This window comes from Dermacentor variabilis, chromosome 5 (assembly GCF_050947875.1).
Source record: "Dermacentor variabilis isolate Ectoservices chromosome 5, ASM5094787v1, whole genome shotgun sequence".
NCBI lineage: Eukaryota > Metazoa > Arthropoda > Arachnida > Ixodida > Ixodidae > Dermacentor > Dermacentor variabilis.
The window spans coordinates 13,717,948-13,745,089 of NC_134572.1; the positions used below are offsets into that span (position 1 = coordinate 13,717,948).

The following is a 27,142-nucleotide window of genomic DNA, read 5'->3' on the forward strand; positions in this document are numbered from 1 at the left end:
CCTCCCCGCGTTCCTCCATACATGGCGCGCGAGAATGAGCCGCGATCATTAGTTTCCCATGCGTTCGGCCACGAAATGCGCAGTCGCTGCTGAAGCACAACGCTGCCCCCGCTCCCTCCAATTTCTCTACGGCCTCTCGCGCGACAGAACACGGCGCGTTTGCTCTCCGCTTTCTTTCGCACGCACCAGATTGAGCCGCGATCGCAGGCTCACCCTCGAACGTTTTCACTCGCGCATACAGCATACGGGGCGCGGCGACAATTTTATCGCCCTTGGACTTTATACGGAACCTCACGGCAACGGCGGCGCCGACGGCAGGAGTGCTATCGCAATAAAATATCGATCAAATCAATCAGTTTGGTAAAGGATACTTCACCTTAAGCAATACAGGCAGAAGGCAAAGCTCTACGAGCAGTATCAATTTTTGTTTTTAATGGGCAAAAGTTCGCGTGCATTTAAGCGCTCTAAGGTGTCGCCAATAGTGAACAAAGCATAGGCCGATCGTTAGTAAGCAGGCTTCCTCAACCTAAGTTTACTGACGTCTCTTGCTCTTCTGACCCCTGCCTACTGGATAAGCGCGTTGTCAAGATAATTCGTTTAATAGATCGTACACCATAATTAACACTACGCTAATTACACACGAGAAAGCTTGGCGCCGCATTTCGCACTGCTTTTCCCCTTTTAACATCAAAATTGATCTAGTGCTTCAGTTGGCAGATATACATTATGTTCTTTCGGGCTCTTGGCACTGCGTTGGCGGGCGTAACTATAACATCCTGCGTTGAACACGCGATAATCGCGGACTGAAAACGCTGATTAGTGTGACGGCCGCATCAGGCAGGATGTTAGAAGAACAACAGATAGCCGTCATTTCGACGCTGTCATCTGACGACATAATATGGACGCGTTCATGCAATAACGCCGAAAAGACGACCGAAATAGTAGCTACCACGCCTGTGCCACTTTAAAGTACCCGTGCCTCAACAATGCAACTTCATTTATGAACAAATCTTTGTCAACATCCTCTTGTCACAACTGTCTGCTCAAAAAACAGGTAATGTGAGAGATAAAATGCGGTACATGTTTTTTTATTATTATTATTGCGTAGATCCTGTTCCAACTTCATTTTGAGTCAATAGCGATAAAATCAGAGCCCTAACAGAAGTGCAACGACAGAAGGCATCGGCTCTATTATTCTGACTTTCGCTGTGACCAAATCATCTGTGTAGGTGGCCTTTTTTGCTCGGAAAGTTGCCGTTATACTGCGGCGTCTGAAGCTTCCCGTAAAGATTCCTCTTCTTTCGTCATGGCTAGTGGTGTCTCTTTCGTGATGTGGAAAATGTTGTTTTAATGTGCCATAAGCTTAAAGCGTGCTATGAAGTCACCTAATGCAAGAACTATCATATACATTTAGATATGCCTTAAACCACTTCAGAAAATCGAGGTCATTCCGCGCTGCGAAGGTGGATGACTAGCGAATCTGCAAACGTCGTACTAAGAAAACTTGTGCTAAAGAGTTTATTCCATCACTCACTGTCACTTCATAACGACGGTCACAATGGCTTTGTGGTCGCTATGATATACACTCGGCATACTCTAAACTGCAGACACATTCCTTGGGAATGTCAAATCGATACACGGACGCTGCTGGGTAGTCGGTTGGCATCGCAAGCGAAATATATCCAACACGAAACGCGTAAACCAATCCCTATTCGTTCTCGACACATCCGCCTTGAAATCACCGACAACGACCACAAGGACAGTGTCATGGCAACTAACCCACGCAAAGTGAACAGCCATGAACCTTACGAGGCTATGAGCCATTGTTTACGGGGGTATGAGCAATTCATCACGAAAGTTTTCGACATGCTGTTCTGCAAGTTGTTTGCGTGATTAGAAAGAATCTAAACACTGTTCGCTTCACTTTGCTGAGTACTTGTAGCCTCTGCCTTACGGGGCTACAAGCCATCGCATTTTTGCTTGCTTACGGGTGATGAGCCATTGATGACGATAGTTTGTGTGCGGACACAAAAATTCTATGTTATTCTAGCCATATACAGCTCCGCTAGAAAAGCTAACACGGATCGGCTCGTTACTAATGCTCACGTCTTACAACACAATTTTATTCCTACATCAAACGCTGGTTATTGCAACCTCGAATTGTTTTCAGCGATGCTAGCGATTATCTTCAGGTGACAGTAGTTTGTATTGCAATCGAGGGATACTAGACAAAGAATAAAAACCGAAGAACTGATAATTACGACACGGCCATAACAGATGACGAGAGACACGCACGTCAAAGAAAGCAAAACGAAAGGAGGAAATCCAGTGATTTGGATTAGTACGGCTAAAGTTAGCCGCTGGTGCGGATAAAAATACAGCTTCGAGCGCGCGCTCGGGACCTTTTCTGCGACGCGCAACAACACGGGTTTCAAGCGGCGGGAAAGGCGGCCGCGTATTTTTGGGAGCACGCGACTGGGCCCATCCCGTTCCTCTCTCTCTGCACTCCTTCCCCCTCTGCACCACTCGAGAAGAAACAGTCTTGTTTCGGCTGCCCACACGCTCTTCGCGCTCCGGCCTACGCGACCTTCCCCAGAGGCTTTCTCCTGCTTCGCCGCCCGTGCTTCCGTAGCCACCGAGCTCCCTCCGCCTCTGCCGTACCTGCCTCCTCTCGGCTCCGCAGACAGTTGTACCTGGCTCTTCTCAGCTCGAGTGATGCAGGCCCCTCGAAAAAGAAAGACCGGGCAAATGTCAAGTTCGCCGACGACAGGCAGGAGCGCTCGGCCTGTCGTTCTTCAACCGCCGAGCACGCATGGCAGCGAAGCGCGCACAGCCAAGTTTGCGATGAAGAATCGACGCAATCGAAGGTCACCGGAAATGTCTCCGAAGGAGTCGAGGCATCGAGGTTTTTGACCAGGTTATCTCCTTTCGAATTCATTTAAATTGTAACACCTACAAATACCCACCTCTCCACCTCCTGGCCGAAAGTTCGTAAAAATAATATGGCATGCGGTGAGCGTGGCTGATATCAACGACAGCGAGTGGTTGACCATATAAGGCAGTATCGACAGCGTGAACGGTACACGCGTTTGCTTTGAGGGGGCAACGCGCATTCTGACCATGATTACACGGACAGAATCCGTTAGTGCGCAGGAATTCTATTTAATCGCACCGCTTGCTCATCACCAGCTTTCCGCTTGTGGAGTTGTCGAACGTGGAGTGATTAGCGCATCACGAAGTCATAACGTCTGTGCACAAACGTTGCGAAGCTTTCTGTAGAGTGACTTTTGTGAGGCTCTTGAAGCGAAAAAACAAAATATAATAGGCAGATCCTATGTACTGCGGGAATCGATGTAAGCGAAGCTTTCTGGGGCGTTTACTTTGATTGACGATAATTAGCGGTGATGTTGACGGCGAATGTTTAATTTCTTCAACGTTTTGTCCAACGCGAGAGTGGTGAGTTGATGTTAAACGTTACCTCGCGTGCACCACTGCTCTTTGTCTGCGTAGTACACAAAACACACAGCAGGAGGCGTTTGCTTGAGGCGTTGTTGTGCGCCATACTTCATAACCTTTGAAAGGGTTCAGCATATTCATTGCCTGACATGGCACATCGCCCCGTGGCAGAAATATTAAACATTAATTGAATTTTGGGGCTGTACGTGCCAAAAGCGCAATCTGATTATGAGTCACGCCGTAGTGGCGGACTCCAGATTAATTTTGACGCCGTGGTGTTCGTCGTGGTGAGGGACGCCGTGGTGCGCGTCCCTAAATCTAAGTGCAGGAGCGTTTTCTTTATTATTTCACCCCCATCGAAATGTGGCTGCCGCGGTCGGGCTCAAACTCACGACCTCGAGCAATGCCGTAGCTGCAATGCTACTGCGGTGGGCACAAAAGTGTTGTTTCGCGTGTGACAGTTTCCGTAGTGTCGCCTAGATGCTGTACGGTGTGCTGTAATGCGGCTCTGCGTCTGCACGCCCTGCGTAAGTTGTGCGCTTGACAGATTTGCATGGTGTTTATTTTTCAGAAATAGCAGAAAAAGCGTACCGTCCTTACCTTGAACTAAAATTTTATCGCGTTTGCCCGCAACCACTGTCTTGTCCACAATGGTAGCGTTTCCTTGCCTTCTCACGTCACTTTTACCCAATGCCCCAACCTCTTTGTATGGGAACTGCGATTGATATTATTATTATTATTATTATTATTATTATTATTATTATTATTATTATTATTATTATTATTATTATAGAAACTCGGCCCATTCTAACCAATTCGTTCTCTCTTTCTTTTTTCTTCTTTTCTTGTAATGAAGCAGCTACACAATTAGACGGGAAACGTATTCCGCAATGAAGACACCGACAGGAAGAAGAGCGCAGACAGCTATCGCCGCCTAACGGGCCCCGTCCAGACCAGCGAGAAACTTCGAACGAACACAGCCCGCTCAATCTGGGCAGCCCCGGCCTCAACATCAGCTGCTCGTGTATTGCGCAAGCACATGGAAGCCGCGCTCCGCGTGCCCGGCGACAGGGAGGGCGGCGTGTTGCGCTGATGCAATTTACGCGGCGATTCCACACCGATTCCGCAGCAAGTCGACTGTGCACGAGCTTTAATGAAGCGTGGAAAGCGCGCTCGCGGCGGTCCGAAAGCGATGGGCCGGAAAGCGTCGGGAAAGTCTACCGAAAATCAGCGTCGTGGTCAACCGACGAGAGAGGGGGAGACTTGCGCTCTTGGGCGGAGTGTGGCACTCGCAAAGGATCGGGGAGAACGGGCGGCGTACTACCCCGCACGGACCCGGGGGGGGGGGGGGGGAGGCGGGGGGAGGGGTCGCCGCCATTAACTTGCACGCTTCGGCCGATGCCGGCAACCAAGGCTGCGGCAAGGAAAACCAGGGCGCAGATTCAAATTACGTTACACGGTTCTTTTACCAACGATTTCGCTCTCCGCTGCAGAGCGGTAACTTTTTTTTTTTTTTTGGCGCTCACGTGAGCGCACGCAGGAAGCAGTGCTTTTTCTTTTTTTTCTTTTTGTATTTGTGTGTCGGCAGCGAAAGACCAATTGGTTGGCAACTGATCCCCAAGGCGCCGTCAGATTTAGAGAAGCTTTTGGTTACGAAAGAGAAACCCCCTCCCCCCTCACACACACAGAGAGAGAGAGAGAGAGAAAGATAACTGATTCTCTAAAAAACGTCCAATCGGACTGAAGTTCTAACTGGCTCGTGAAAATAAGCTGACCTTCCTAAGTATCGCGGCGTTTGGTATTACAGAGAGCCTATAAACTCAAGAGAAACGACCATGTGCCCTCAATGGCGTCAGAAACAAATCCAACTTAGCCGATCAAGCTGACGTCAGCTGCATTTTCATGGCGTATCCATCCCCCACGCTCTGAATGCTCCACCACTACCACAAGTATCACCTATATATTTACAATGTGCTGTTCTGCCATTTCTGTCACTGATATAAGCAAGACAACACACGCAGGCCTTTATGTAAACTACAAGCGCAAGCCAGAAAAACACAGTGAACATCGAAACACGTCCATTGTCCTTTATTTTTTATTTATTTTTGTCAATAGAGAACCCAACTAGTGAATAATAGCAGCTGTACAAAGCAACTATTACTACAATAACACTAAACAGAAGGAGGTAGAAAAAGAGGAAAGGCAGGTAGATTAGAGTTTCCAGTTTGCTATCCTGTGGTGACGTGGCGAAATACGGGTTGCAAAAACAGTACGAAATCCACCACGGTAGTCCAGCGGCTTCGGCGTTGCGCCGCTGAGCTCGAGGTCGCGGGATCAAATCCCGGCGGCGGTGGCCGCATCGCGATCGGGGCGCAATGCAAAAACGGTCGTGCACCGCGCATTGGGCGCGCGTTGAAGAACTCCGGGTGGCCGAAATTAATCCGGAGCCCCCCCCCCCCCCCCCCCTACGGCGTGCCTCACGATGGTTTCTGCCACGTAGAACACCAGAAGTTAATTTTTCAGGGTGGTAGGAAGAAACAGTTATTAAACAAAACAAGTAGAAAGCTTCAACCATAGGTACAAACCAGTGGATCGCACAAAGCGTAGTAATGCTTCCATGGGATTCTGAGGTGATGCTGAGTAATGAACTTTTGTTTGGGCCAGTTGCTTCATAGGTGAAAGCCTTGACGAGTAGCGCAAGAAACATGGACCAAGAAAGATGCCCGTTCTGTGTACTTGTATCTTTTTTTGCCCCATGTTTTTTGCGCTACTCGTCAAGGTTTTCAGTGATGGTGAGTCCCGTCGATTCTGTGGTATTCTCTCTTCCGACAGAGGCCTGTCGTCCAAGAGGATGAACACGACGGAAAGTGATTCTCTCTCTACACTCTACTGCGGGTACTGGCACAGAATGTGACATATTGTTTCCTTGTCACCATTATGGCGGTCGACCTGCGGTGTCAGCCAACTCTATTCGGAACTACCAGGCCTCGATGAACGCCAGACCAAACTTAGCATACACAAAAGGGTCGTGTCTCATCGGGAATATCCGTGGGAATATCTCAAGTGCAGTTCTTCCTACTCAGATACTTGCAGACCTTCTTCCCTTTTTCTTGTCTTTATTCCCCTTTCCCTCCCCCCCACTGTGTAAGGTAGCCAACCCGTCCAGACTTTGGTTAACATCACTCTCATTTCTTCTCATATATATATATATATATATATATTCATTGGCTCTTGCTAACCTTGACACTCGCTACTTTGCACTGTCTACGTCAAGGACAAACCTTAAAAATGTAAAAGATGGAAAGAGTTAGAATAAAGAAGCAACAAATGACAAGAGTAAAATATATCCTTTATTTATTCATTGCCATCTTTAAAGCCGCGAATTACAGAAATATATGTCCCATGCATGAGTGCGCAGAAGTGTCGCTTCGCGTGTCAGTGAGTACGCGACACTTAAGTCAGCGCGTAAGTGGCAGAGTAAGTGGAGACGTACCACCAGACCCCTTCTCCGCATCCCCATGCCTGCACTTAAATTGATGTCAGTGCCAGAAGAGCGACAATGAAGGCCCGAATGAGCGAACAGTCCTACTCATGTTCGCTCGAGCCGCTTCCGACAGCCGTGACATCCCTTCCGGCTACAGTCGAGGCTACAGGGAGTCAGTGAACGCGCGAACGTTCATTCTGGTCACATAAAACTGTGCAGTGGTGCGACAGCCCGATGCTGGCATAAACTATAATCAAGGCTCGAATTCCCACACCCGTTCTAAGGCAAGAACAATCTATGGTTGGCTGACGCTTTCGCTGCTGTGCAGTGAGTGATTGGAATTGGCTGGCGAATCGTCTTAACGCATGAATAGCTTTGTGAACTTAGCTGCTGGTTAGTTCAGGTTAACTGTAGCTTCTGCGACGCTGCATGCTATTCATGGCACTAGATTTGAGCATTTCTTCCCACTGGGCCGGAGCCAACAAGAGCACAGAGCGTAGCGGCAATGCCAGACAAGCATTACTAGACAGTGGCGTCGTGCCGACAGCACAGTGGACCGCCTGCTTTTTTCAATTGTAACGATTTCCTGCTTTCCCTCGAAACATCAGAGCTTAGGTAAAGACAGTGAGTATGGTTTGTGTCTTTTCGTGTAGACTTTTGCTGCTGCTCTTTTAATTTTTTAACTTCCAAACGCGTATGCGTGCGGGCGTGCGAATATGGCCCAGCCCAGGGAGCAGAATAAAAGCAACTAAGTGTTGCTTGCTAGTATTGATCAATTGAAGGACAATCCAGATATAATGGGACTCTGGGAAAAACCACGGCGTTGCGAAGTGTTCATTACATTATTATATAAGAACACGAGTACTGCAGATCACGCTTTTAGACATACTGGGGTATTCATGGCCCGCTAAAGAGAGTAAAGCCCTCGTAAAGTGGCGACATATTGTTACGCATGCGAGATGGAGCCTATCGAAGAACCGATGTCACACTGTGTGTTAGGGATAAAAAGCAAAGCGTGACGCAAAAGCCATCCCCATTATCCCCGAGCAGCGACACCAGCAGGCGCCGTGTGCAAATGCGCCACGATCACCGCTCTTGCGCAACCGCGCTAACGGCGGGTGTGCCTCGTACACGGCAGCGCCGAAGTACAGCGAGCGTGTAAGGCAAGGAGGAGCAGCACCGCTTCGAAGGGAGCCCTTGCGCTCTAAAGCCTCGCTCTTTTTCCCACGCCCGCACTAACAGAGGGACGCACGTTGCGGGCAGGGGCACGTCGGTGCCCGTATAATTAATTCTCAACTATTTTAATACGCGCCTGCGGTGTACCTCCCCCGCTGCATGGCTTCCGGCTGCCTCCGCCAGTGGTCCTATCGAACCGCCAAGCTCGGCTCGAAAGAACCACACGTGGCCTAAACCGCGCTGGCGTATACGTTTCCATGCCCGCCTTCTATACTTGGTCTCTTTCTTCTAATTCCTTGCCTCATATTTCTTTTTCTTAGTTCACCAAGCTCATTTCTCCCTTTTCCTTCTCCCCTTCTTTCTAACCTTGGGTTTGTTCCTCATTTCTTGTCTCTCTTAATGCGAAGCATTCCTTCCCTCATTCCAGGAACATTGCAGTAAATGTCGGTAGGTATTTCCTGTCTCAGCACGCATCGGACCTCTGTAATAAAACAAATGCGTGACACGACGGTGGAATCGAACATTAATATAAGAATGCCCAGTGCAGCACACGTTCGCACCATGGCAGCAGCAGTCGTGCCCGTCGCTACTTCTGCAAACGTGGCTCCTTTGGCTGTTTTGGATGTCACTCAACGAAGTGCCGTTGTCATGCCGCCGCCACCATCATCCTCATTATTGTTGTTGTCATCCTAATTGTTGTAACACACATTTGAAAGTCTTTCCAGGGTATTTCAAGAGCTTACGCGAAGTTAAGCGATTTGAACGCAGTCGTAGGAGTAACTGCGCTCTTAGCAAATAAATTCAGGGGCAGCTGATGAATCAAGTCTAATCTTTCTGGCGCGGTGACTACAAAGTGGATTTCAGGGTCGCAAACTTGTCAGAACTCCTTTTAGTGCATCTTCCGAAAGTTTATAAGTTGCCCCTATGTAAACTTTTCCACATCAATTTCCGAATATTTCTCAGCAAACGCTTCCTGGCTATTTCTCGCAAGTCTTTCCACCATGGGATATTAATTTACGTGCGACAAGTGTTACACAGCGAGATATAATCATCAATAATTCACACTTTGCCGTTGGATCACACGCATGAATTCTGCTAAATAAGTTGTTGGGTCCATGGTCAACCCTTACGTTTAAAGAATACGTACTCGTGAAGTTTAAATAGCTTTTTGCAAGCGAATCATAATTTCGGGCACTATTAATATAAAAATTGATAAACGTAAAGCTTCTGAGTGGTTAGAATGCGATTATACGCTGTGTATTTCCGGCCCTTTTTAGAAGCAGTGATGACATTTTTTTTTAAATCCTCAGTGGCGCTGTAGGCAAAGCTTTCTTTTTCTTTGCGCACAGCGTCGTCTTCGCCACATGATGAGGATTGAGAGGCTGAGGAGGTGACCTGCTGACGATAACACGATGACCACGTCGAAGACAGCGCGACGGAAATGATACATGAACGAACGGATTCAAAAAACCAAGTTTCGGAGCTCCTAACTGCTGTCGTTAGTGCATAAAAGAAGTTGTTAGTGCAATATATTCGACAAGACAATTGCCAGGAATTACACTCAGAAGATTCCAGTTATCTCCACTGACGAACTAAACCGCCTGCATACACAGAATAATGTACAAACTAGATATACGGAATACCCTAGAAGCCACATCAGAGTCTCCGTACCAAGGTGGTGCTCGTTGCATAAGAGTCGTTTCTGAGCTGCCCATTGAGAATCGCACGTCTGGCTGTTTCTTAATAACGCGCTGCTAACCGCGAACGCGCCGGAGCGAGCGAAGCCGTCAACGCGCGCCTACACACGCGTGCGATCCACGCATGGGAGGACAGCCGGCGCAACAAGTCGCGTGGGAGGCCTCTGAGCGAGAGCGCGGCGAACCCCTATCTTGCCAAACTTCGACTACGTACTAAATCGTACACTCGCTATGGAAACGTGGAAACGAGGAGTAGGCGGGCGTCACGTGATCCCAACCCAGCGGATGCAGCAGGCGTGGGCCCTGTGCTGTACTTCGAGGCACTGACGACGGCGACGACGCCCCGAACACCACGTGACTGTGACTACACGAGCCCCCTAAACATCACCGGCGCTGTCGTCAGTAAACATGAGGCACGTGTTCGGCGGCCAGATAACTAGCGTCGGGGCGCGTTGTCGCCTCTTTCGTATGCGTGGGTGCGAGTGAACGAGCATTTACAGAAACGGACGCGTTCACTATCCTTGCCGGCACGCGAGCAGCGTTTCTCGAAGCCGCCACCGTGACGCCAGAGAAGCGGAGCGTTCTAGAAATAGGCACGACGCCGGCCCACGCGAATCGCGCCGCTGCCGCGCTATGGCACGCGTACGGCGATACCGCATGTATCCCATGAGCACTTCCACCAGTGTCATTGTGCAGGAACTAAAGACCTTCGAGTTTCCCACAATTACTAGGCGGAACTCTGGCGCTGCGATCGTTCAGCCAGCACGCACGGAAATGACGGGCCGCGCATTTATTTGTCTGATCTTCGTGCTTAGGGCTTCAGGCGTCCGTGTGTCTATTGCGCTTCATCTGAGCCACTGTCAGCGTGCCATATAAAAGGGGCATTGCTGCCTGACGGAAGTTTTATTCGAAGTAAATTATGTTCTTTTCATTCGTACAACATGCCCATTCAAAAGACGCAAGTAAAGATCATCACCTGAGTTTATTACGCGGAAGTATAAAACGGACCCAGATAAACTACAAGTCTATAAAGCGTATACCTGGAATGATTCTGATGGCCCTCTTGAGTGCTTTACGGATTCGTTATTTCAGTCTAAACAGCAGGGTGGACAAATAAGTTGGAAACGACTGGACGCAATTAGGAGTCAACTGAAAAGAAGGAAAATGACGTGACCGGCATGACACCGAACACACGAAATCATTCGAATATATCAAATACGTTATTAGCGTACAAACATAGCGACAACAAAGCGAATTACCGCGTCCTCCTAAACGCTTTTTCCTAAGCTTTCTTTTTTTTTTCTGCCACAGTTGGCACCCCTTTCTCCACGCCGATATAATGACGACACGTGGAACAATACTTCTGTCAACATTCGTACGCTATAACTGCATGCAGCGAGGTGCCTTGAATACACTTAAACATCGCGCTGCTGCGGCTTGCAGCCGTTTCGGTCCTGAAGCCAAATTATGCTGTTACGCTTTTGATCTTCCACTGGATCCACGAAATCTAATTTTTTTTTCATTTTCGGCACTTTGATTACATTCCTCACGACAAAACACCTGCGACACATCCGGAACAACTTGCGGTGCAGTATGCCAAGAGCGTAGGCAGGGGGGGGGGGGGGGAGGGGGGTGGCTTATGGGGCTTCAACCCCCCCCCCCCCCCCCGAATTATTTTCGTGCTGTCCATGCACCGCCGACCAAAGCAACCTCCGCCGACAGAAATAATTCTGTATTTTGTCTAGAGTGGTCTTTTTTCTCGCTCGAAAAGACATTTCACGGCGAGCATTGCGAACTTAGGCTGGATTTCGCGGCAACGCCCACGAACCGGGAGTCACATAACGAAAGCAGCCCCATCCGAGCACAAAGTTTCAATGGCGTTTTGATGGCGAGCGGGATCGCCGCGGCATCTCGCGGAGGCCGCGAAATCTACGGCGCGCATGGATGTCAATCCCGAAACTTTATGGGTACAAGTCTCATAAAGTTTTGATGTGATAGCAGGTGCATTGACGTTTCCAAAGTTGTGCTTTAGATGTTCAATTGCTGAACTTCGTGGGTTTAATGCTGTTATAAACATTCGACGCCAAAGGTGCATTGACTTTTCTTGTGAGTCAGTTGCAGACGTCTTGAAGCAGCGACCCAAAGAGTTTTATGAGACGGGAATCATGCGAATCGTTAGTCAATGGGACAAAAGTCTAAATTCTCGAGGAGACTACTTTTAAATAAAGTACCCCGTTTGTCATATATTCGCATTAGCTCACTTTCATTTGACTCGCCCTCGCATATATTGCAGAACTCCTGCTTTTTATACGTGCTCTCTGTTGCGACTATAATTTCGGTGCAATAACTCACGATACATGACCGGTGACAGCTGCTCCTGCGTCATACATTGGAACAAATGACAGCGTCATTGAGATTTTTCACTGGCCATTCCATATGTACAAGAATGTAAACACGGGTCTTGAATGACAAAGTTTCATTAACATATTTGTCCTCAACTTGTTCATATCATGGCCTTTACATTTTTCATATCAGCGGCATGCACTGCTTTGCTGGTTTCGAACTCATATAGTTCTAAAATTCGTGTGATATTTCTTTACTTACTATATAGACATAGAACATGGAAGCATTCATTCACTTTTGGCACATACGAGTACGAAAAAATACGCACTTTACTTGTTTTGAAAGCGCGTAGCGTTTAAGAATTCGTTTGCAGCATCTTTGGCAATGGCAATGCAATTATTATTCATGTATTTGATCCCGCCACAAATTCTTTAAGAGGAAGCTTTAGCTCGAACCCAACTCCGACGCGGCCTACTCAAATACATGTAAAACGCGGAAACGCTTTTCTGAGATAACGCCTGGATAGCTTTTCATGAAATTTGTTGCATTTGAGAGGGAAAGTTAAATTCTAGTGTCGGTTGGAAGCGGAATTTTGATTTAGGGCCTGAATGTTGTTTTAAATATTTCGAAAAATTCGAAATTTCGGAAAATATAGAAGCTTGAACGAAATATAGAAGCTAGAAATATAGAATGACGTTTACAATCTAATATATCTGCATCAAGAACAGATATCGTGGTTTTGTAAACGGCATCTATTGTAACAGTCAAAGCGAACTAATTTGGTATGTCAATTTGTATCATATGTGAGTTGGTTACGTTGTGTATAAGGGTTCTGCAAAAGCCGTATTTACATAATGTTGACTTTATTTTAGATTCATGTGTAACATATCAATTTTGTCCACTGTAGAGGTTCTATTAGATTCAATTTACAGAATTGTGACATCATTCTTTATTGTTGAGTTACAGTTTCGAACTTGACAGTTTTGTCTGCCGAAACATTGCGATTTTTGCAAATTTTAATAAAGAATTGACAACCTAAATGAAAAACTCGAAACCAGCGGTCACTATAATTTAAGTTCTTCATTTGAATTCAAGAAAGCTAGTCAAATTTGGTGCATCAGTTGCCAAGAAAAACGAATTCCCCTTCTACATGTATTTAGATAGGAGCATCCGAGCTAAAGCTTCCTCTTAAAGAGGAGGCCGATTTGCAACGTGAGCCCCCCCCCCCCGAACGAAGTTTCTGGCTACGCCCCTGAAATGTGCTTATATATATATATATATATATATATATATATATATATATATATATATATATATATATATATATATATATATAAGAGCAGAACTAACCAACACTAGACGAAAGAATACACCGGTGGGCTCTGGTGACATTGAACTGATGCATTATGGTATATGGTGAAAGCGAGGGCCTTTGCGATGCGCTGCGGCTGCATTCGGCCTCCCAGCGCTCACCGATGGCGGCGAAAAAGCGACGAGCGCCGTGCGGTTCGACCATAGCGTTTGAATCGCCGAGCACTGTATGTGACTCACTGAAACAGTAATGGCATTGTGAGCAGATAGGTGCACGAAGCGCATTTTAGATCTAATACGTCGGTACACCCATAAGTTAAGGAAAGGAAATTGGTTGATCCCGCTTTCACAGGAATTGGTCATGACACGGAAGTGATACCTGCATCCGTGAGGCAGTGGCAGCTCTGTTGCCCATTCGCAAATACAAGTCAATAAATGTGCACCCTTCCATTAGTTGCAGACGATCGGAACCATGTGGTACACTCGGCTGGTCCCTGCCGCGCTCTGACTCGGATTGCAACGATGCGGTAACCGCTCTTCGTAGGAGCTAGAGAAAGCCTGAGCCAGCCGAACATGCTGCCGCTCGCCAGAGCAATCGGAAGCCGGAAGAGGAAACACGTCAACACTTCTGTTGTAACCAAACAAGGTGCACAGGCGCGGTAACTTACCGCCACGGCTGACGTCACGTCAACAACGAAAGCTGTAAGTGCCACGTGACCAGAACTCTACCAAATTTTGGTCGCGTTCACAAATCGAAGACGAGAGCGCCTCCGAGTGCAATAAACTGGAGCACGGCGCTTTGAAAGAACCAGCCGAATGTGTTCGCAGCGCTCGAGTTTGACCAACCGAGTGCACGTGTAGTTTGTCGCTATGGCGCCAAATTTATTGTAAATTGTCATTATGCACGTCATTAAACATCGCCCTGAAGGTTATTCTGGCCAGTCGTTTGGTTTTGCTTTTAGATATTTCATGTATTGTTGATCACTAGGTAAGAACAAAAATGATTAAACACTACGTTTGCGGTATACAAACATCTTATTAATGTTGTTTCCAATGCTAGTGCAGAAAATACACAAAAGGCCACAGTTAGAATTATTGGTCGGGCGCTGCAGCTGCAACAGGAATGCCAGGAAATTTGCTCGATGATGATTGCGTGACGTAGAGTCAACCACAAAATTTTACTGAACCTGAGATCTGAGAAAAAGCTTAATGTCTGCGCAACCTCACAACGCAGCCTAGCATTCGCATTTACAGCCTCTGTCAGTATACGTGAACAACCTTGTGATGCTCGGTTTTACTTACTACTGTTACAGGCTGCTCGGAAATTGAACCTTTTCTGAGATCCCGTGGTCCGCAGATATTTGTGGTTGACTGTACGTTCGTACATGAGGCATACTTTCTATCGACCTCGGCAGAGGATGCTTTCTTGTTAAAAAAGCACTGAAGCGATAAGCGTACAAAGAACACATATCTACGCACAATACGCTTTGCACGCTTTATGGTGACCACAAAACCACAGCGCACACAGCGAGCTGAAGCTAACGCCATTTTGTGAGTCGGTGGTTTCTTCAACACAGCGGGAAGTAAGAGGAAACATGTTTACGAGCAGCGCTCAGCACTCTCCTCGAGTGAAGTGGTTCGCTTCATACATGCGGCTCCTTTCTGTTTTACGGGAATGCTCAAAGACACGCGTCTCGCCTCGACGTCCGAGCAAAGGCGTCTTCGAAAGGTCACACAGCGAGACAGGTTCCTCCCGGTGGCGCTTAAAAATATCCTCCTCCCGCTTTAACAGACTTCATTCAGCAAAGAAGGTGCTTTAAAAAGAGGACTTTATTAAAGGACGCAGACTGCGGGAGTGGCGCCTAGTGGTTTGTTCCTGCCATCATTCCTCTTAAAAGCTTCATTTAGCCTGTAACTAAATCTCCTCCTTGCCTGTTTGTCTGGCAGGAAGCCTTTCTTCACGGTAGTGATCTAATTGATGACAACAAATACTGTGCAAGGTACGAATTAAACAGCTTATATTGGTGCCGCCCACAAGTATAGTAATAGCAATCTCGATGTTTACCGCTGCCGGCGACTGCTGATCAACTAGGCCAGAAACCTTCAAATGATTGAACGCTTTCTATACCGCTTTCACTTCCCTCGTTTTATGCTTTTATGATCTGCAACACGCATTATTTGTCCCCAAATGTACGCGTAATGTAATCCCATATCTTTTATATAGGCGTTTTACTTAAAGGCTGGCGTCTTATTCAAAGAAGCCATTGCACATTCTTTCAACATCGACATGTACCCTATATTTAGAGCAGAAACAATTTTTCTTAATGATGCCGCATTCACACCGAACAATATCTGTACCTCCGTCAGCTGTGGTATAAGCTGTCTTCCTCAGTGATATCAAGCAACTACCGTTAAATGTATGAGCGAACGATGTGAAAGTCTTATCATCGCGGCGTCAAACACGGTATACATAAGCTGTGCTACTTTTCTTTTTTACGATGATGAACGGTTATGATTTATCGAGCAACTTCGTCGAGTTATTGCACGCTTTTATTTTATTTTTACACATTTACGCGAGTTCTAACAATCTGAAGCATCACTTCAAGCTTTGTGATGCAGATATTGGTGTGTCATGTTTCATTCTGCGCCCGGCTGCACAAAGTGAACAAACTACGTTCTCTTGAAATTAAGATTCCGCGTCCAGTTTCACATTATTGTTTGTTACAGTGCGCTCGCCACTTCATGAGGCTCCTTCATACTTTATGCTTGTATATTGAGAGAGAAAGCTTTTCATCGAATAAGCATTTTCTAGCCAGGTATTTTTCACCTACGCGCTACACTGTAGGGAATGGAATATGCTTATATAGCACTATATATAAACATATATAAAATTTTTATGCTTGTTTAAAAATTGTATATGAAGCCTTTAGGTCTTGAATAGAGGTCTTACGGAGAGCTGTGTGGTGAGATGAAATTATCCTATTCGCAGGCATAAGATGAGGTCAGCTTGCGCAAGGCAGGGTAATTGGAGATCGCTTGGAGATGCCTACATCTTGCAGTGGACATAAATTCCTGGATATAAATTGGCTGACCATGACGTTCTGAATATAAATTTTGGCTGTGTGATTAAGCGAGAATCTGCCGGCAATACTCAAAGTGGAATTGTGGAGCATCGTCAAGACTTATAAGTCTATTGCCGCTTTTGCAATTCAGTATCCGATATCAGTGAAACGTCGTGAGGAGGACCACTGTGAAGGTAAAATAATGGATAGTTTTGAAACTCAATCGCAACTGAATCCTCAAACCCTATCCTGGCTACCACTTTGTTAGACCAATTCATAACCTTTTCTTGGGTAAATCAGTCATGCCGAATCTCGCTAGGTGGAAGAAGTGTCGCTAAAGGGGAAATTGTCATCCACCTGAATGTAGCACGAAGCTACAGAGTAAATCCATGATGAAGAAATTGCGGCCACTGACCAAGTCCAGGTGAAAAAACACACAGAGATGCTTCAGGACACGCACGGGTTCCTTGATCTCACTAATCACACATTTTTTTAGTGTGATCAAGGAAACCGTACGGGTCCCGAAACGTGACTTGGTCAGTGGCCGCAATTTCTTCATCATCATGTTACCTGACCAGACGAACTTTCGTCGAACTCTTGACTACAGAGTAAATCCATACGGGCTTCCCAGAAAGAAAGCCTCGCACTTTAGCAAGAGCTAGGCCTGGTGAAGCCTGACAGTTGAGAAAAAATTGTCCTGCTCCCGTCCCAGACCAAGACGAATTTCTTTCTGAACTGCGAGAAAGAAAGCCGCATGGGCTTCTTTTGTAGGTGACATTCGGGTGAATGGCAATTCCTTCCGAACCGGGAGTACTTACGTGTAGACAGATTTCCAACACATTATTGTTAAGCGAAATTAGGTTTATCCTCTAATCAGCTGAACTCAAGGCACACGGGACACGGCGCTGTGTCCTGTGTGCCTCCTCTCGTGTCGTGCGCTTCCTTGCACTAAAAATATCAACACGCAATACCAACTAGCGCACCAGTCGGTTTTGTCCATCGCGCATGTTAGAATCTACGTGACGCAGTTAATTAAATCCTGTACAACTTACGGCGATGCGTACAATTCGTTTGCTTTCACCCTATGCAGCATTCAACCTCATGCAACGCTTGCCTTTGTCCACCATAATGTTCATAACTTTTGTACAACGCAATTTTAACGCGATAGCGTTAAGGAGCTCGTGTCGCAGAAAAGCCGGTGTCGTCGGTGTCGGTGTCGGCGTCCGCGGCGTTGGCCGTGAGCGATAAATCACGGCAGGCACTTCATAAATAAAAAGCAACTTCCAAGATGGGCTGGGTGGGAATCGAACCAGGGTCTCCGGAGTGTGAGACGGAGACGTTACCACTGAGCCACGAGCTTTTTTTTTTTTTCTTTATTACCTTGATTTCAACACCACTCAAACGCGTACAAAGTAGGTCATTTGGTGCAGAAAAATAATATTACATCGCTTCGAGAGACTGTACATATTTAAAAGGCACTCAAAGAGGATATCACAGACGCCAAAGTGTCAAGCTCCTCAAACCACTCTGGAGGTTCAATCATGTGCTTGAGGGCATCACGTGTGTACCTAAGACTTTCACTTAGGTGTTCCCTCGCAGACCTTTCATCTACGCGGGCATTCCTGATATCCATGCGCGTTTTCCACACGCTGCTCATACACAAAAGCATTACCAAGTCAGCCGGCACTCCCCCTGTGTCTGCACACGGTAAGAACCGAATACCGAAAGGACTTAACGGCAGTTCTTTCTTCAGAGTTCGTTTTAGAACATCCCACAAGAAAACTGAGTCATGACAATCCAAAAAGATGTGCTCAATAGTTTCAGGTTTCTTACATATGATGCAGTTAACAGACCATGGAACAAAGAAGCCCTTGCTTTGCAGCCATGGCTTCACAAGGAGAGTGCCCGAATGCAATTGAAAAAAGAAGGTTTTCGCTGAAGATCTAACCGGCATTTTTCTAACGCGTTTTAGCACATTGCGTTCAGGTCCTAAGTTATACATCATGCGGTAAACAGGATGCGGCAAGAAAACATCAACCAGATCACTATAAAGTTTCTTACGCGTCACTGAAGTCAAAAATTCATTCGAAAAATGCGCTTTCAGTAAAGAAAAGGACATAACAACTTCCCTCAGAAAGCCAATTGGTGTTCGAGTACGTTCATTTGCTGATGAGACAACCCACTCAGGCAAGGAAGAACTCAATCTCACCTGAATAACAGTACGCAGAAATATATCACTTTGGTCCCTTAAGAAAAAGAACCTACTAACAATCTGTTTCAAAAACAAATGTGTTAATCCTAGTCCTCCATTTTTCACCGAATGAAACAAGTTACACCGGCTAGTTCTCTCCCAAGTGGATCCCCATATATATACCGCAAACACTCTGTGAAGTTTCTGCACCGAAATCCTTGCCATGCATAACACTTGTAGTACATAATACACCTTTGTAACTAAAAACAAATTGCAAACACTAGCTCTTGAAAACATCGAAAAATTATGCCGGCCCCACTTTTCTGTCTGATCTTTAACTCTTTTTACTTCTTCGATCCAATGCGCGGCACTGTCACGATAATGTTGTAATGGCACCCCAAGATATTTTCCAGGGGTAACGCTCCAGTTCATATTGCAAAAAAAACTCGGGTACCTGTGGCCAGCTGCCGTGCCATAAACCTAGGCACTTAGCCCAGCTGACAACACTTCCAGTTGCGGCGCAAAAGGAAACAACCTCTTTCATAGTGTTATTCACGCTTTCTGTATCACGGCAAAAAATTGCCACGTCATCTGCATAAGCCAGAACTCTAGTCTCAATTCCTGCGTAGATAAACCCACGAATAGATTGGCTCTTAATTATTTTCAAACAGAAAGGCTCTAAATACAAGGCAAATAAAAGAGGCGACAAACAGCATCCTTGTTTTACTGATGATTCCACTTTTATACTGGCGCCTAATTTTCTATTAATTACTAACTGCGCAGTGCAATTTTTGTATACCATTCTTACTCCATCTGTTATCACTGCACCTGCTTTAACATGTTCTAAGATCAAAAATATGACATCATGGACGACACTGTCAAAAGCCTTTTCAAGGTCAATTTGTATCATAGCGACTCTGTCCTCTCTCTCATCGCAGCATTCCAGTATGGTCCTTGCAGTATGAATATTCGAAAAGATCGATCTGCCTTTGATACCGCATGTCTGATGGGGGCCCACAAGTTCTTTTATAACGGTCTGCAATCGTCGCACCAGTACTTTAGTATAAACTTTATAGTCCGTATTTGTCAAGCTTATTGGTCTGTAGGCTTCAACCGCCAAAAGTCGCGTACGATCTTTTACTTTAGGAATTAAAATAACGTGCGATGTCCGAAAAGAAGGAGGTGCTTCCTTATTCTCGTACATCTCCCTTATCACGTGATGTAGTGCTACAGCTATTCCACTTTTAAAGCTCTTATAGAAAGCCCCTCCCAGACCATCAGGCCCCGGCGACTTGCCGGGAGTAAGTTCGTCAATCGCATCCTCAACTTCTGAAAGGCTTATTGGTCTGTCGAGCGTTTCACAGACCTCGTCTGATAATGTTGGCATTAATGGCAAGAAGTCAGTTCTAAACCTTTCGATATCACATGTCTTTTTCCCCATCAAACTTTCATAATAAGACTCAAATGCGTGCTCAATCATTCCAACATCACTAGTGACTTCCCCTTGATAACTTATTTCTGTTATTTCTTTGGAAACCGCGTGTTTCTTCTCGTCACTTATTGCTCGCTTGGTAGGCGTCTCCCCCATCCATAATCTCTCCGCCCTTGCCCTTAATACCGCACCCCTGTACTTTTCTTCATCGATGACTTCAAGTTCAGACTTAACTTCTTTAATTTCTTTCGAAAATAAGCCAGGCGAAGAGCTTTCTGCGCTGAGCATATATTTTAGCCTAAGGTGTAATTCCTTCTCACGCTCTTTTTCTTTGTGACAAACTACGCATGCTCTTTCTATCGCGGTGAATTTAACGTCTCTTTTGAAGAGTTCCCATTCTGCTATGAAGAACGCTGACGTAGTTATGCTGAGTAAATTTTCGAGCTTTTCTTGAACTGCCTTTTGAAAAACGTCGTCTTGCAAAAGCTTATCATTTAGCTTCCATAAGTCCCAGCTGAATTTAGATGGTTTTTGTTTCTTTCCTATGGTTGACATAACGAGGCAATGATCGCTAAAACTAACATGTAACACTTGATAACTTGAAAATAATGGTACAAAGGTTAACGGAGCATAAATTCTGTCTAGCCTGCCATGACACTGACCTTGATAGTGCGTATACATGGTTTTGTTTTCACTTGACAACACGTAACCAATGTCTTCAAGCTCTTGTTGCCCTACAATAGAACTTAAAAGCAACGCACTTTTATCACAAACACTAGTCAACTTAGATTTATCTTCTGGAAAGCAAACACAATTAAAATCACCAAGTAATATGACATGTCTTTCACAATTCAAGTACTGCTGAATATCACCAAAAAAGACTTCCCGCTCCCGTGCCACGTTCGGAGCATAAACACATATAGCCCTCCAAGGCATCTCTGAAAAAGTAAAATCGCAGAGGACCATTCTGCCATCCTCGGATGATGTGACGGCTTCAACTACAGCAATACTGCTACGCAAAAGAATAAGGCAGCCCCCAGACCTACCCGCCGCATGACATACACTTACGGTATATCTAGGACGGAAAACGTTAACCATTTGCTCCGTGCATTCATCAGTTGCAATTTTTGTTTCTTGAATGGCCAATAAGTCAATATTATTTTCAATAAGAATGCGGTTAACTTGGCATTGCCTTCTACGCCCGCTAAGTCCACGCACGTTCAACGTCGCGACACAAAGACCAGTCGAAAAATTAGCTGCCATTTAACGGGAGGAGAATCCAAACCAATTACCGCACATCGTCCGTCTCACATCTGCTACGATGACTCGACGGTCTAGGGAGGCGGACCATGGTTTTCTAGACATCAAAGCCCAATGACGACGGCCGACGCACATCCTGCCCACAAACCCCAGTCCCCACACCCCAACAACAATTTTTCCTAACCCAGGAACGCCTCCGCTAACGCGGAGGCGTCTGGGTTGTAGAACGGCGTTTGGCAGGAACGCCAAGCTTGGGCTTGAACGCCGATCGGCGTCCCGGGGTAGCTTTCGGAGGAGGCTCGTCATTCCCAGTCTCTTGATCCTTTTCCTCTTGCTCATCCGCCTCTTCGTGAAGCCTCTTAGCAGGTGCACTACTTGACGTTGGCATCACGGTGTCGTCAGTTTCGTGCTTTTCACCGGTCGTCACTTCTGCTGATGTGCACGTTTCTTTGGCCTCTTTTACCTCGACCTCTATTGAGTTAGTTGGTTCCACCGTGTCATCCCATGGGTCTTTCCAGCCGTCCGATGACTTTTCTTCATTAACAGTGATTGCCTTCTTCAGGGGCGTTAACACCGAGGGCTGGGTCTCTTTCCCTTCGCCTGCGGCTTCCACTGCGTCGACCACGTCCATCAAGTGATCTGTGACATCTTCCTTCAATGCCGGGCCTGTCACTGTGGCATAGGTTCGGACGCACTGGCTCTCGTCGTGGCCGAAGCGACGACAAAGCCCACAGCGTGGTACACGGCACTCGCGTCGGATGTGCCCGATGCCGCGGCATCGGAGGCAGAGGGGAGCTCTGCCAGGGACGTGCACGAGCGCAACATCTTCCGCCACTCGCAGCTGGTGGGGCAAGTCTTCAGCGGTGACGCCTACCTTCAGCTTGATAGTGACAGTACGGGTGGTTGACCCTTTGTCAACGCATCCTTGTACCCGCCACCTGTCCCTGGTGATCTCAGTCACCTTTCCAAAAGGCGACAAGGCAGTGCGAACGTCGTCGTCAGGTACACCGTGAAGGAGCCAGTAGAGCTTGATACGGACGCCTCTGTCACACGGGTCGACGACCACACAGCGGTGGTCTTTGACATCAAACGCGTCTGCAGCGATAATCCTCTTTTTCCCTTCTTCGTCCTTGAAAGTCACCGCCCACAGATGGTTCATTTGATATGCACCCAGTGCAACCACTTCCGGCATGAGAGACAGCCGTGTAAGAGCGTCTCGAAAATGTTCCACTCTGTAAGGCCTCGCCTTAACGTCACCATGTAAAAAAACCGTATGAAGAACGGACGCACCTGTTGGCAGCGTTGGCAAAATCATTTGGTAGTCCTGACCTGGTTTTTCAGTTGACCTGATACCGCGGCCCAAAAGGGTCGCTGAAGCCGCTCGTGAAGAGCCCGACATTCCGCGTCCGCTCACCTCGGTGGCTGAAGAGGAAGTGACTGAGCCACGAGTTCGATGCTTCAAAGCGGTACAAAAGCGCCTCTAGTGAACGCGGTGTTGCCTTAGAAACGAGCTGTTTCTAAGGCTCAGGCGTGCGTCGCTTGCTCAGGAGCACATTTCGTTGTCGCGCCGAACGCTCCGTTGCTCGACGCTCACCGCGTCCGATGCGGGGCGCGTAGTCGCTGCGCCGTAGCCCATTGTCTTACACCCCTTGGCGGGTCGACGGGAACGCTGTCGCGTTCCACTCTTGAAGGCGAAGCTTAAGCGTCCTCCAATTTTTTATGTCTATGCCCTACGCCGCTCACATGTGATCCCGAAATGAAAACATCAAATCAGGCGGATGCGCTGCAGTGCGAGGCGTCTACGCGGGGCGAGGTCGCGACGATGAAGTGCGATGAGTGTGACGCTTGTCGAAGGAAGACTGGCGATGACAGGTCACACGCACAGAGAAGTGCAACAGATGCATAAATACGTTTCAAAATTTTACCGCTATTGCATCACAGTGGTTGATATTCATTCTGGAGGCCAGGAAAAGGCATACATTTAGTGGGGCATGCCGAATCGTGAAGTCGATGTCGTGTCGTGTGTGGGCGTTAGAAAAAAATAGGCGACATACTAACGTCTTAAAAAATCGCCACTTCTAACCCGACCGGTTGCAGCCGCTGCAATAAACTACGTTGCAAAGTCTGCGCTCATGTAACACCTACATTGACTGCCACCAGCACAGCCAGCCAATTCATGTTCACAAGTAATGACAGTTTCAACTGTGATGCATGTAACGTAGTGTACTTGCTCGAGTGCGGCACTTGCCGCATGCAATACATAGGCTAGACTGAAACGCCTTTCAGGATCTGTTTTAACAAACAAGGGTCGCATGCCAAATCCCAGCCAAACCTACCACTCTCGAAACATGTAAGCATGTCGGACCACTCCTTTAACAATCTCAAAGTAACAATACTTGAATCTGGATTCCGCACCAGCCATGACCGCGAGCTTCGCGAACCTTACCTGATTCATAAATTTAACACTGTCTCGTCCGAAATAAACGAAAACAAAGGAAAACTAACCTGTCTAACTTTAGATATATACATATATACACTTCCCACACAGTGTACATGTATGATTTCAACCCTTTTCTTTTACATGTGGCCTTTTTGACGTATGTGGCTTGAAGTTGTACGCTTAACCCCTCAGTTTTTAAATAATTCGAGGTTGCACTTAGAGATGCTATGAGCTAAACATCACGCATTTGTATCTGCATGTGTACATCATTTTGTTTTCACTACACATAATCATGGTAACCGCTGGCACTTACCTGAGAGTCATGTTTGTATATATTGTATCCTGAACACGTCTGCATTTCAATTTTTGTATTCCAAAATGCGTGTCATTGAAAATCATTTATAATGCGCAATGATAATGATTTATGATGCATAGTGTAAGGTCTAGTCAGCGCACATAGTGCGCCCTCTGCTCTTTATACGGTGCTTTTAAAACTGTGTATATGTTGTTCATGCGCTACTGCACTCTGACGAAGGCTGGTCCACCAGCCGAAAACGTTTGGTAAATCAGTTTTCCAAAAAGTTCGTCTCCTTCCTGCAGACAGACAGACAGACAGACAGACAGACAGACAGACAGACAGACAGACAGACAGACAGACAGACGGACGGACGTACGGACGGACGGACAGACAGACAGACAGACAGACAGACAGACAGACAGACAGACAGACAGACAGACAGACAGACAGACAGACAGACAGACAGACAGACAGACAGACAGACAGACAGACAGACAGACAGACAGACAGACAGACAGACAGACAGACAGACAGACGGACGGACGGACGGACGGACGGACGGACGGACGGACGGACGGACGGACGGACAGACAGACAGACAGACAGACAGACAGACAGACAGACAGACAGACAGATAGATAGATAGATAGATAGATAGATAGATAGATAGATAGATAGATAGATAGATAGATAGATAGATAGATAGATAGATAGATAGATAGATAGATAGATAGATAGATAGACAGACAGACAGATAGATAGATAGACAGACAGACAGACAGACAGACAGACAGATAGATAGATAGATAGATAGATAGATAGATAGATAGATAGATAGATAGATAGATAGATAGATAGATAGATAGATAGATAGATAGATAGATAGATAGATAGATAGATAGGAAAATTGAAAACTAGAATGACAGCTGTCTTAATAATGCGTACCCCAATTACACATCTACATGGTTTCAATGGTCGTCAAACCTGGTACGCGCTGTTTGTATATCGACCTCAAATTAAGCCGTGTCTTCCCATATGCATTAAGCACACACACACAGTTCGTTACACATCTAACTATTCGTGTCAGACACGTCATGGCGGCCGCTTCGGCATGACTAGCGTGGCCACGCCCCTTACGTAAGCACATAAGCGCGACAGCGCGCGAAGGAGGCCGCCAACTTGACGCATGCACGGTGTGTCTGTCGCGTTCCCGCTAGAGACGCGGCCACGTGATCGCACGCTCAAGTGCGCGCGAGTGTCTCGCGGCGTCAGTCAACCTCGACGCATCCCACGCTAACGAGTGTCCGGACTGATTGTCTTCAAACTGGCGCGCAGGCCGAGGCAGTGCTTGCCGCTACGTCATCGCAAAACGCTGGCGTAGCACGCCAAGAGCTGTCAAGGGGCTGCATAATACAAGTGATTTAGTGCAACAGCATATCATCATAGAAAATGACAAAATATCCAAGTGTACATGCAATGTGGCGGACTCTGTATTTCGAAGGTAGCTTCAGGGAAGCAGTGGACGACACACTGCGAGGGTTATTTCAGCGTACTTGAGAAGTGTCCGCGCTTGTTGTTCCATGTCTGCAACTTCGTCTTCCACCAGGGTTACCACGAGCGGAAGCAACACTTCTGTGCCGCTTGTGGCTCGGCGTGGCATTCACGAACTCGTATTCCTTCAGCATTGGAATGTCCGACAGCCCTACTTGCGACACCGGTGGCTGCGAGGAGACGATCGGGCACCTCTTCTGTGGCTGTCGCCGTGAGAATGTGCCAAGAAAAGTGCTGGTGACCGCGCTCGAAAAACTGAACAATCGGCCATTCACAGAAGAACAAGTCCTAGGACACTTGGTCCAGACGGGCTTCGGCACTCAAGGCCCAAAGGGCTTTGTGAAGTTTTTAAGGACATGCGAATTGTGCGGTCGTCTTTGAATGTTGTAGCGCGTAACATTGCGTTACTGTGTGAATATTTCTGTTTGTTCTTTCTTTTTCTTCTTTCTCCTTTTATTCCCTTTACCCCTTTCCCCAGCACATGGTAGCCAGCCCTGGCTAACTGGCCTACGCTGGCTAACTTCCCTGTCTTTCCTCACCTTTAGTCTTTCTCTCTCTCGTTATTCCAGTGTCAAAGACCCTGTGATGCACTTGCAGCCACGCACCTCTCTCTACATAGGACCGCGAGCTCGGGGTGTTTGGGCCGCCACTAGTTTTTGTGAACGATGTTATACGCAGTTCTTTGCTTGCCTTGCCTTGATGCAGGCGCTGCGGTTTTCGTTCACCCAGGAATTGTGCAACTGAACACCGACGTCCGTGAAGCCTGACAACGCCAGTGTGTCTTCATCGCAAGGTCAGCGAAAAACGATGCCCATAGCGTTTTGCAATAAATAAAAATAAAAAAATATTCAAGGCCCGAACACCACGAACTCTGTTCTAAGCAGAGACGTGGTGTTGCCGGCTGCAGCACACAGCATTCTGCTACGCCACATTCCTTACATTGAAACGTGTATGACCCTTATTATTTCTTTACTTTCGCTGCATAATAGGGAAAGAAGGTTTCTGTCACAACAGTATTCAGAAAGCGCACTACAATTGATGAATGCAGAGAGAAAACAAACATTAAAAGGTGCCGCTACTTGTGCTATAAACACTGCGGCACTGATCCTTTCCGAATGGGCATGGTTTTTAGCAAAAATGTAGCTGTCACCAGTTTACAAAGTATGCATGCTGATCACGGTTCTCGGGAAGTGCCTAGAGAACGTGCGATACTAAGAACGTGACCTCAACAGGGCGTGGAAATAAATCGACACATTTCATGTTCTATTTACGTTGCAATGCAGAGCACGTACGAAAGCGCAGGATGTTAAGAACGGCCTGCTGAGGTGCAAATTTTGCCAGGCTGAGGTGCAAATTTTGCCAGCCAGTTGCGACAGCGGCGTCAAACTTTTCCTGGAAGGCCGCCGCAAACCTCTAGCCAGGCGTCACTAAGTCGACTGTG

General features: G+C 46.8%; 2 protein-coding genes across 6 annotated transcripts in view; both read right to left on the reverse strand.

The window, feature by feature from the left end:
* Dgk (diacyl glycerol kinase 1) overlaps nucleotides 1-27,142 on the reverse strand; it is a 650,907-nt gene that overhangs the window by 451,228 nt on the left and 172,537 nt on the right. The window lies entirely within an intron of this gene.
* LOC142582137 (uncharacterized) lies at nucleotides 21,612-22,966 on the reverse strand. The gene has a single exon (XM_075691532.1). It carries the CDS (start codon nucleotides 22,809-22,811, stop codon nucleotides 21,612-21,614), a length of 1,200 nt encoding a protein of 399 aa, XP_075547647.1. The 5' UTR covers nucleotides 22,812-22,966.